This window comes from Balaenoptera borealis, assembly GCF_965194805.1.
Source record: "Balaenoptera borealis genome assembly, chromosome: 12".
Classification (NCBI taxonomy): Eukaryota; Metazoa; Chordata; class Mammalia; order Artiodactyla; family Balaenopteridae; genus Balaenoptera; species Balaenoptera borealis.
In genome coordinates, this window is record NC_138869.1 from 45,386,780 (window position 1) to 45,399,343 (window position 12,564).

Consider the following 12,564-nt stretch of genomic DNA (forward strand, 5'->3'; position numbering starts at 1 on the left):
ATGTTCTCAGCCCAGCAACCATGGACTGACAGTATGGGGTCATGGGCCCTGCCATTGGGCCAGCACACACCTGCCCCACCAGCAACTGGCCACACACTAGCTGTGGTCTTAGTGAACAGACAGTAGCTGAGCTGTTCCCTATGAGGGGGTAGACGACCCGGCCTGTCCTTCCCTGTGTCCTGTGGGTGACCCCCTGCAGTCATCAAGAGGCAGTATGTGTGAGGGTGGTGAGGTGCCACTGTTTCCAGAGACAGCAACCCTGGTCTGCTCACGTGAGTTACTGCTCTCCACTCGACTTGCTTGGCTAGAACAGGGATGCACACCAGAGGGCTGAGAGCCCATTGGCCCTCCTCCTAGAACACGCAGGACATCCTGTGTCTTTACCCAAACGAGCACTGAGAATTAATTGGTCATTGTCTCCTTTGCTTGATTGCTCTTCACGGATACATCTGCTGATCTGCTCCCCAAATTTAGTGTAACCCTCACACACTAGAAATGGTGACAGAGAGGAGAGATTTTTCTGTTTATACAGATAAGAACTAGAGTGTACATTTGTTAGCTTAGAAGAATTTATATTTATTTATTTATTTATTGATTTATTGATTTATTTATTTATTTATTTATTGCTGTCACGCGGCATGTGGGATCTCAGTTCCCCCACCAGGGATTGAACCTGCACCCCCTGCAGTGGAAACACGGAGTCACTGGGGAAGTCCTAAAGAATTTTTAAAATTACTGCCCATAACCATAGATGGTGACAGGACCATATGCATGGAAAATCAAAATAATTATGTCCTTTAGGATGCCCATCTGACATTTTTCTGGGGAAATCAATTTTGTTTTTAAAAAACAGACAAGTAAGGGTGGGTATGATGTGTCCATGTGGGTTCATGGATTGTAACAGATGCACCTCTCTGGTGGGGCATGTTGCTGGTAGGGGAGGCTGTGTATGGCAGGGAGGGGGTGTATGAAAGCTCTCTACTTTCTGCTCAGTTCTTCTGTGAACCTAAAGCTGCCCTAAAAATTAAAGTCTATTTTTAAAAATTAATTATCAATAATAAAAAATAGACAAGCCACATACTTTCCCAGTGCACTTCTTCCCAGGCGATGCTCTTCTGATTCTCGGTAATAAGTCTGTTTGCCAATTTCTCTTTCCCAGAAGCGTTTGAGCTCGTGACAGGTGTTCCGGCAGAAGACCTCCCGGCGGACGTACTGATTGTTCATCACCTGAAAAAGAAAATATCAGTCGAACCCCCGTAGAACACGTTCTCTTGGACTCTGGAAGGTACAGACCCTGCTATTTACCTGAGGGAGACCCAGGTCAGGCACAGAACCTCATGAGGGGATACACTGGTTTGTTGACAGGATCCAGGGATGTGAAGACAGAAGCTCCCTGCTGGAGCCTGGCGTGTCACAGGCACCTAGCAAATACCTCTGTCCTTCCTTCCTCCTTACAGATGAACGGCCCCTCAGCTTTTTATCAGCAAGTAGTGTGTGACAGGCATTTTGTGCCTTTAGTTATCACCACATCCCCATGAGTCAACATTCCCTTCCTCATTTTATAGGTGAGACATTTGAGGAGTGATAGAATTTGCTTGTGGTCCCACAACTGTAACTGGCAGAAGGCAGCCTTCACACTTCTGAATGTTTTCAAGCCCTTTACTAAAGAGGTTTGTCACAGAAAATGGTCCCAACATCTGACACAACCGAGCAAGCAGCTTTGAGGTTTGTGCGTGCCTGTGTGTGTGCACACGCTTGTGTGTGAAATCATACATATCAGATACTCAAAAATGCTCACTTTTTTACACGAAGAAACCCCTGCCCAACTCCTAGACCTTGGTTGGTCTAGCAGACAGGTCAAAAGCAGGGGCTGGAGGGGGAGAGTGGGTGCGGGGAAAGGAGTTAGTGGGCTACTGGAAATGTCCAGGGAGGAGCTATGACCAGGTGGTAGAGGCAAGGGTAATGAAGGCATTCTGGAGGTGGTCAGCGCCATGTGGTAAAAAAAGGTGAGGGATGTCAGTGGAGCTGCACTGGCTGTGCCTGTGCAAAGATGGGAAACCAGAGGAGGAGGGCCGTGCAGAGTGACCTTGAGCAGTGCTGGACAGAGTTTGAGTTGCCTGGGTGCTAACATCCAAGGGGAAGTACTGAAGGGGCGTCTGGACACCTGGGTCTGGAATCAGCATGAAGGTCTGGATCACAGCTCTCCCAGAGGGACTGACAAGGGCAGGGTGGAAGCGGAGAGGGGTTTGAAGCCAGACATTCACTGCAGACCTATTTGCCCATTAACTTGATGCACCTTCTGTTTGACAATAAGTTCTCCAGGCCTCAGACTCCTCATCTTTAAAATTTCTCTGAAGATTAAATTTGATCATGAATATTCAATTGTTTCACAGTTTATAAAGTTCTGAATAAATATAACTTTTGTAGTTCTAAAACCTCAAACTGTATAGGACATAGTGTAATAATTAACAATAAGTAATTATCACAACCTCCCCCAACTTTCTTTCTATAGACATGAAATAATTCTACTTCTCTTCTCTTTTCTTTCTGGATCAGTGTCTGTTGACCTTGGCTGACCTTGGAATCACTTGGGGAGCTTTACAAAAAACAAATGCCAGTCCCCAGGGAGTCTGATTTCATCAGCCTGGGATGTGGCCTGGGTGTCAGGATTTTTAAAAGCACCCCCTGTGATTCTAATGTGCAGCCAAGGTGAGAACTCGGTCTTTGATCCTGTCCTCTTATGCGATGGTCACGTCTGGGTCAGAGCTGGCCCCAGGGACACTGAGGTAGTGAGGGCTGAGCATAGGGAGGTCACAGCAACAGCCATCTTGCAAGGTAAGCACTATTCTGCAGGTAAGAAAGTTGAGTAGCAATTTGGCTTTATCGAGGTCATACAGCTGGTAAGTGGGGCAGCTGTCATACTCAGGGCCCAGGCCCCATCCACTGCCCCCAACTGTCCCCTAGGGAGGAGGAAAGTGACTTTCTTATCCCCTGGAAGTGCTCAGTGATCTCATACTTTCCTGGCAAAAGAGCAGAGATCCAACTGACCTTGCAGTAAGCCCCCAGAGCTTTTAGGAAATGTGATTATCCTATGTTTTATTTAAATATATTAAAGCATGTACTGGTGCTCAATAAATATTTGTTGAATTGAATAAATGCCCCCCCCACCCCGTCTCCAAGTTATCTTTATCCTGAAGAGCTGGCCTGGAAGTGGCAGTGATCCCTGTGGCAGTGCTTCAGGCATTGAGGGAAAGTCTGTGGGGCCAGTGAGGGGCACCCTGGAGTCACCTGGCCTGGTCTGAGGGCTTCGGGGTGCTTCCTCGGGGCAGGGACACGCAGGATGAGTGGGTAGGAGCACCCAGGGTGCAGGAAGTGGACTGTGCAGAGGCCTGTGGTGGGAGCGCCGCAGAACCAGAGTGACAGAAGCAGATGGGGTGGCCTGGGGTCGAGGTGAGGGAGGGGACTGACTGCAAAGGGGCCTGGGGAGCCTTTTAAGCTTGTGGAAATGTTCTGTATCTTGCTTCTCATGATGGTTAAACAACTGTATACAATTGCCAAAACTTAGCAAACTGTACATCTAAAGCAGGTGGATTTTATTACACACAAGTTATGCCTAAATAAACGTAGGAAGGGACTTCCCTGGTGGTCCAGTGGGTAAGACTCCGTGCTCCCAATGCAGGGGACCTGGGTTCGATCCCTGGTCGGGGAACTAGATCCTGCATGCATGCTGCAACTAAGAAGTCCTCATGCTGCAACAAAAAGATCCTGTGTGCTGCAACTAAGACCCGGCACAGCAAAAATAAAAGAAATAAAATAAAATAAATATTTAAAAAATAAAATAAAATAAGCGTAGAGAAAAATTGTCTTCTGTCTTTGGACTGGAGATTCATCCAAGCTCCCCAGCTCTAACCTCCTGGGAGACCCAGCATCTCATTGTTAGGGTTTAGCCCACTCCTTCACGGGTAATACATGTTTCTGGGAGCATTTGTGTTTTGGTTTTCTGGCTTCTAAAATGTGGACAACTACTCCACCTTGCAGAAATGTGATGAGGAAGATATCAATAGTTGGAAAGCCTTTTGGAAACACAGGTGATTGTCCTTGATAAATAAATGGCTCTATTCGTCTGTATCTGCTCAGCCAAGAATACCATCCACCAGACTGCACTCCTCTCAAGAGAATCAATAGTATTCCTTCCAGTCAATCACCACCAACCCAGAAAAGCCATAACTTCAATGACAATTATGAACTTTACTTCACAAAATTAATGAGTGCTTAAAGAGAGCGACAGTGTGTAACACCTTCACAGAATTCAGTTAAACAAAGTGTGTTGAACTTGTCACCATCTGTGAGGCATTTGTGCTGCACAAAGTGCCAAATGATGTTAGTGAGTCAACTGAAACAAAGGCACATTTGTCCATTGTGAGCGCTAATTGCTGTGCCAACCATTTAATCTCCTAAGTCTCTGGTCACTCAGAGTATTAAACCCAAATTGAGGAATGTGAGCGTTATTTTAAGAAGAATTTTGACGTATCAATTATTCCTGTGACTCTCGGCTAGTGTGGCTCACTGCATCCCAGCCGACTGTGTGTGCCACCAATGCACTTCTTGCATACCCAACACCTCATAAGAGCAACTATTTCATGGTTCTTTTTTTTTTTTTTAACAACATTTCAAAAAGCTTCATAAAGATCATGGTTTGAAATAGGGTTCCAGTTCCAGATAAAATGGAGGAAGGCACACTCTACCCGTCTCTCCAAAGAACCAGCTCCAAAGCCTGGACAGAATACTCAGTGCAACTGCTTGTGGACTCCAAGACGTAAACGGTAGCAGGTGGATTGGAGAAGAAGGCCAGAATTCCAATTACCATTGAATGGCGCTAAGTTTTCTGTTTTTATCCTGGTATCCCCAGTTTAGACTCAAGTCAACAGGAAACTCAGAAGTGGGAACGTGGACAGAGAGAGCTCCAAGCAGTCCTCTGATTCTAGGAAGAAAGGAGACTCCTGATGCTCAGAGAATGAGGGAAATCACTAGTTTTCCTTTTCCCCATTCTTGCGGGTCTCCAGGATATTCCAAGGCGAGGGAGCTTGGCAGCAGCAATGGAACTGACCAGCAGCAGGGCCTGCAGAGACGCAAAACCCACCTGCTCTGATAGGAGGAGCTGTGGTCCTACTGGATGGAGCAGACCCTCGCTGCTTTTCTCTCTCTCTCTCTGTCCTCTCAGCACATGACCCAGGTGTGGGTGCAGCCACCAGAAGTGCACAGCAGAGCAGGTAACTAAAGCCCTAAGTTTCTGGCCAGAGGATTGAAAAAGGGGAGTCCAGGGAATTGGAAACTACCAGGGATACCATGGAGGTGGGTATCCTTAAAAATTGCTCATGAGCGCCTAGGCTGGCCTGTGGGCTGCACATGTGTGGATCTGATCCCAAACAGCAGAACTTAGTAGAGAGAAAAATCACCAATATAGAAAAATTCAGCAGCAGCAGCAGCCTCCTAGATCTAAGTGTAGTTGGTAGATCTCTACCCAGTGACGACAGAATACAGATTCTTTCCAAGTGCCCATGAAGCAAATCACAAAAAATAAATTCCTGGAACTAGTAAGTGAGTTTAGCGAAGATGCAGGATATGAGTTTAATACATGGAAATTAGTATATGCTACCAATGGACAATTGGAAATTGAAATTAAAAAGACAATACCATTTACAATAACTCCCCCCAAGTTAAATACTTAGATATAAATCTAACAAAACGTGTGCAAAATATGGTTGCTAAAAACTGCAAAATGCTGATGAATGACATAAAAGAAAACTTAAATAAATGCAGAGACATATCATGTTAATGGATTGGAAGACAACGTAGCAGAGATATCAGTTCTCCCGAAATTAATCTATAGATTTATTGCAGTTCTAATAAAAATCCAAATTGGATTTTTAAAAATAGATGAAGACAAACTGATTATAAAACTTATGGAAAGGCAAAAGGACTAGAGTAACTAAAGCCCTTTTGAAAATGAAGAATGAAGTTGAAGGAATTACACTACCTGATTTTAAGTCTTACTATAAAACTACAATAATGAAGATGTGTGATATCGGCAAAAAAAAGAAAGACACAACAGAGATATGTCCCAGCAAATAGTGTTGGAACAATAAGATACCAATATGCAAAAAAAAAAAAACAACCCAAACCAAAACCCCCCTAAACCCCACACCTTATATAAAAATTAACTCAAATGGATTATAGATCAAATATAAAATGTAAAGCTATAAAACTTTTAAGAGAAAATATAAGAGAAATTTTTTTTGTGGCTTGAGGCTAGGCAAAGAATTCTTAGACATGACAAAAAGCACACTTCATGAAAGAAAAATTAATAAATTAGGCTTCACCAAAATTAGAAAACTTTGCTCTCCAAAAGGAATGAAAAGACAAGATACAAACTGAGAAAAAAATATTTGCAAATCATGTATATGATAAAGGATTTGTGTCCAGAATATATGAAGAACTTTCAAAACTCAACAATTTGAAAGCAAGCAACCCAGTTAAAAGATGGGCAAAACACTTTAGCAGACACTTCACCAAAGAGGATGCACAGATATCAATTAAGCATGTTAAAAGATGTTGAACATCATTAGCCACTAGGGAAATACAAATTAAATGGAAAGTGCAGAGATACTGCTACATCCTTATAAGAATGGCCAAAATAAAAATTTATGTATTGACAATATCAAGTGCTAGAGAGGAGAGGTATGGAGCAATTGGAACTCTCATATGTTATAACTTATAAAGTTAAACATATTCCCACCATATGACCCAGCAATCCCGTTGCTAGTTATTTAGCTTAGAGAAATGCAAACTTACGTTCTAGCAAAAACCTAAACACCCACACACAGTTCTATCTGTCATTGCCAAAATGTGGAGACAACCAATAGTCATTGAATGTGTGAATAACTGTTGAACATCCATAGAATGGAATACTGTGCAGTAATAAAAAGGAACAAACTGTTGCTACTTTCAATAACTTAGATGAACCTCAAAGGCATTCATGCTGAGTGGAAGAAGCCAATCTCAGTAGACTCTATACCCTCTATGATTCCATTTATATGACATTCTCAAAAAGACAAGGCTATAATAATTGCCTGGGGTTAGAGGTAGGGGGAGAGTATAAATGCAAAGCCATAGCATAAGGAAACTGGTGGGGTGGGGGGAAGGGGTGATGTAATTGTTCTGTATCCTGATTGTGATGGTGGTTACACAGAGCTGAATGTGTGGTAAATTCTTAGAACTGAGAACACACAAAAGAGTCATTTTGCTCTATGTTAATATAAAAATCAAAATTTAAAAACAGAGCGGAAATATTTTTGACTTTTTGCTATTTGATAAGATTTCAGTCATTGCAAAGTCTAAAGATTATTTACCATCCCTGAAACACCACTGAACCCTGCTTCTCAGTTGTCGCATGGGCCAGCAGCACCTGCGTCACCTAGGAGTTGTTATGAATGCAGAGTTTATCAAGACCAAAATCTGAATCAAAATTTGCATTTTAACCTGATCCCTAGATGATTCACGTGCATAGGAAAGTTCAAGAAGCTCTGCTTCAGAATTACAAAGACCAGAATTTAGCACATCCTCTTAAGCATCAGTCTTCTGAGGAGCCGACTGTGGTTGAGAGTCTCTATCTGAACATTCCTTGAGGATGTTGGTTCCTCTGGGGGTTTCAGCATCTCTCCCTCCATACGCACTGTTTTCATTTACAAGATTTCATCTTATCAGTGCCGTGTTAAATGAACACTGGCACTGATTTCTGGCGCTCTCACAGAGTTTAGCTTGTTTTGAATGCATCACTTAAATATATAAATTAGATATGGAAAAGCCCCATTAAGATTTCTAAGTCATTCCCAAGCAGATGCAAGGTGAGCGTTCAGAGGGAAAGATGAACCCCAGTGGCTGAAAAAGACAGGGTTACAAGGAGTCTATCCATTTGCTTCCCCCAAGAAGTTCAAGATGAACTTCCATCCCTGGCACACTCAAGTTCAAAATCCTTTACCTTTGAGATGAATCTGCTGCTGTCTTGATACAGTGTCAAGGAGGGTGAGTATTGCAGCTCTAGAGTTTGCAAAGTCCACGGCCTGTCCTGAAACCTCAGGGCCTCAACCCTTTATATGCCGAGTGGAGGTGTTTCAGAAATGCCTCAGCCTTTCAAGGTTACAGGCACCAAATTAGTAGCAGAATCACAGAGGTCTCATTCCAGGGACATGGTGACCTGCTTCCTGTTGAAAAATAGCTCCCATTGCCTGTTCCCCCTGCCCACCCAAGGGCAGGCGAGCTTCTGCCCTGGCAGACCCTGCAGGGACCATGACTTGGCTGGAACCACAGTTATTGTTCAGAACATTCTCTGGATTATCCGTGAGCTTAAACCTGCTGTGCATCAGGCAAAACGGCCCTCTGCCCTTCAGAGGGTAAATGAGCCCAGGATGGTGTGACAAGTCACACTTTGGGGTCACTTTACAGGATGACTTAGAGATGTGTGTTGCCCTTTGGAGCTGCTAATCCACTCGGGGAGCTTGGTGATAACATTTCACAGTTTGCTTAGTTGTCCCCCAGCAAGAGCAAGAACTGGACACCCATGACCATCTTCCAGCAAAGGCATTAAACCGAGAAGGGCTTTTCAGTTGAAAGGGGCCTTCAAGCTATTTCAAGGAGCTTGTTGTGTTCTTGGGTTAAACATCTGGGATGGTCCCTGTCTGAGAACAGTCAGGTCATCATCAAACCCTGCTAGGCTACTAGGAAGCATGCTTATAACTTAGTTACATGAGTTTCAGTGTCAAAGCTCAAACCTCCACTGCAAAATCTGAGGGCAGTGAAGCAAGTGGAATTGCTGATGTTGAATCTGCAGAGGTGTTTTAATAAGCCTTTTCTCTCCGAATATGAATGCCTCATGGCGCAGCAGAACCAGATAGTGCAGTGGAGGTTTTCTCATCGGGGAAAGAGGGAGGTAGAGTGGGAAGCAACCCCTCAAAGCATCACCTATTCAATATGATAGCAAGAGCAACGCTGATATCACTGGATTATATGTAAAGTAAAAATACCCATTTTGCTTTTAGTGTTTTTCTCTTGATACATGTTATATGCAAACAGAGAGGATAGGATAAAAAAGCTAGTAAAATATTTCTACTGTAAGTTTTTAATACCCTTTTCCTCTTTAAGAGAAATCCACAGTGGAACAATATTTAATAGGTGAAAGATTAACTTGAAAGTTTTGTTGTTGTTGTTCTTTACAGACATGTTATATGCTGGGAAAACCTTTTTGGTTACATGAGCTTCCTCAAATTTTAGTGAAGCCATTAGCAAGTCCTTTAAGAAAAAACTTATCAAACTAAGCTTCTGAAATGTTTCTATTTCCTCTGTGCTCACAAGTGATCTGAAAACCTACTTAATGCCCTGGCATGGAATTTCACAGCCTCTATAATTTGTTTACTCCAAAGGACAAACATTTATGATTTTCCTAATTTGACTGAAATTTGAATTGACAGCACAGAGTCGAAAGATAGACCCATATGATCCATGACATTGCTGAGCCACTGAATTCACCAACCCTAGAGGCTCCCTACCTTAGGAACTCATAATAAGTGGGAACGTAAATTTCCTTTATAGTCTAAGTCAGTTGAGATGTTCTTTCACATCTTTCTTCCTAGAATATAATCTATTCTTTCTCCTTTTCTCTGCTTTCTGAATTTTTCCCCTCCTCCTCTTTCTGGTAAGGCTTCCACACACACTGACTCAGACAGACGTATTGGAAAGGGCATGCACTTGGAGGCTCTGGATTTGGATCTCAGCTCTGTCACTAGTCAACCCACACTAGCTAATTAGTTTTGCTAAGTCCCAGCTTCTTCATTGTAAAATAGGAATGATTAAACCTGTAGAGAGATATAATAATGGTAAACAATTGTTTTTATTTGTATTATAAATAACAACTAACATTTATTAACTCTTTCTAGGTGTCTGGTACTGTTCTAAGATTTATAGGTAGAAACACAGTATGATATACATCATATACCTATGATCAGGGACTATCATCACTCCCACTTCATAGATAAGAAAACTGTGGCACAAAAGGGTAAGCATCTTATCTGAGGCCGTATGGATAGTAAGAGACAGATTGGGGTTTGAACCCAAGCAGCCTGACTTCAAAGCCCTTAATCCAACGTGAGCTCCAGTATTGTTAAAGGTCATACCCAGATTTCTCTGGGTCTCTGCCCTGTGCTTCCATCATCTGTTCCCCAGCGATAAGTTACACAGTGAAGGGGGTTGAGACTTCATGCAAAGCTGTGGGGCTGCCAGATAAAGTGAGAAGAAAGGACACCACACAGGCCAGACTCCCCAAGGGACATCTCTTGGGAGCAGAGGCCATGGCAGTGTCAACAGGGCAGCCCATACAAGCTCTGTCGGGGGCTTGCTGTTTTCTTGGTTTGAACTTTTTATTTTGGAATAATTATAGATTCACAGAGAGTTGCAAAGAAATGCACGGGGTGGTACTGCACATCCTTCACCCAGTTTCCCCCAGAGTTAGCATGTTGCATAACTATAGTACAATAGCAAAACCAGGAAACTGTCATTGGTACCATCCACACAGCTTCTTCAAGTTTCACCCATTTCACACGCACTTGTGTGTGTGCATGTGTGTGTGTGTGTGTGTGTGTGTGTGTAGCTCTGTGCAGTTTTATCATATGTGCAGATTATGTGTCCACCATCACAGTCAAGATACAGACTTGTTCCATCGTAAGGATCCCTTGTGTTGTCCTTTTATACTCACAGCCACTTCCTTCCTTCCCTCCACCCACAACCTCTGGCAACCACTAATTTGTTCTTCATCTCTACAATTTTGTCATTTTGATAATGCTATATAAATGGAAATCATGCAGTGTGTAAATTTTTGACATTGACTTTCTGCACTCAGCCTGATTTCCTTGAGATCCATTTAAACTGTTGTGTGTATCAATAGTTTGTTCCTTTGCTGAGTAGTACTCCATGATGTGACTGCATCAGCTTCTTTAATTATTTACCTATTGAAGGATGTTTTGGTGCTTTCCAGTTTGGGGCTGTTATACACAAAGCTTCTATGAACATCTGTGTACAGGCTTTTTATGAACAGAAATTTTCTTTTTCTGGAATAAATACCCAAGAGTTCAATTGCTGGGCTTCCCTGGTGGCGCAGTGGTTGAGAATCTGCCTGCTAATGCAGGGGACACGGGTTCGAGCCCTGGTCTGGGAAGATCCCACATGCCGTGGAGCAACTAGGCCCGTGAGCCACAACTACTGAGCCTGCGCGTCTGGAGCCTGTGCTCCGCAACAAGAGAGGCCACGATAGTGAGAGGCCTGCGCATCGCGATGAAGAGTGGCCCCCGCTTGCCGCAACTAGAGAAAGCCCTTGCACAGAAACGAAGACCCAACACAGCCAAAAATAAATAAATAATAAAAAAAAAAAAAAAAAAAAGAGTTCAATTGCTGGGTCATATGGTAAGTACATGTTTAGGTTTTTAGGAAACTGCCAAACTACTTTCTGGAGTGGCTGTACCACTTTATATTCCCATCCTGCATATATTTTTTTAGTATCTTCCTTTTCACTTGTCATGTTTTGCTTTGTTTTTTTAAAAACTTTTTGTTTTAAAATAATTTCACACTTAACAGAAACTTTGTAAGAATAGTACAGAGAATTCCATATCATCACCAAGATTAACCAAATGTTCATTTTGCCACATTTGCTGTAGCATTTCCTGCATCTGTCTCTCTCTCTATACCTATCATCTCTATCCATCCATCCATCCATCCATCCATACATCATCTCCTTTCTGAACTGTTTAAAAGTGACTTGCAGACATCCTGCCCCTTTACTCTTAAATACTTCATACTTCAGTGTGTATTTCCTAAGAACAAGGACGTTCACTTATATAACCACCATATAGTGGTCAAAATGAGGAAATATAAAATTATTATCTTACCTACAAATGTTTTTCAGATTTTCTCAATGCAACTGATAGCAATTTGGAATCCAATCCCAGATCGTGTGTATACTGCATTCACTTGTCACATCTCCATTAATCTGGAACACTTCCTCAACCTTTTAATTAATTTATTTATTTGGGTCTTTCGTCACACTGACAGTTTTTAATTCTATACGTCAGTATTTTGTAGAATACCCTTCAACTTGGTTTTGTTTGCTCTCCTGTCATCGTTAGAATCAGATTATGGGTTTTTGGCATAAGTATCACTGGAGTGATGTTTCCTGCTCAGGGCACCCTAGCAGGACGCACAGATAGCCATTTGTTTCTATGTTGGTGGTGTCTCTGTTGATCATTGATTAACATAGTGTCTGACAGTTTTATCCACTGTAAAGTTATTATTTCTCCCTTAATTAATAAGTATTTTGTGGGGAACAAGTAGGAGACTGTAAATATCCTGTTGCTCATCAAACTTTCAGCCTTCAGTTTTAGCACCCACTGATGACTCCTGCCTGAAACATTTTTTATTATAATGGTTGCAACTGTAATTTTCTAATACCATCTTTCCTTCTAC

General features: G+C 42.5%; 1 protein-coding gene across 1 annotated transcript in view; it reads right to left on the minus strand.

The window, feature by feature from the left end:
• The window catches only part of FAM240A (family with sequence similarity 240 member A), a gene marked incomplete at its 3' end in the record, with an annotated part of 12,286 nt that extends 2,927 nt beyond the window's left edge, over positions 1 to 9,359 (minus strand). Inside the window, 1 exon segment of the mRNA XM_082345825.1 lies at positions 1,082 to 9,359. Within this exon segment, the coding sequence (XP_082201951.1) occupies positions 1,082 to 1,224 (143 nt within the window). The 5' untranslated portion in view covers positions 1,225 to 9,359.
• Between the last annotated feature and the right edge of the window lie 3,205 nt (positions 9,360 to 12,564).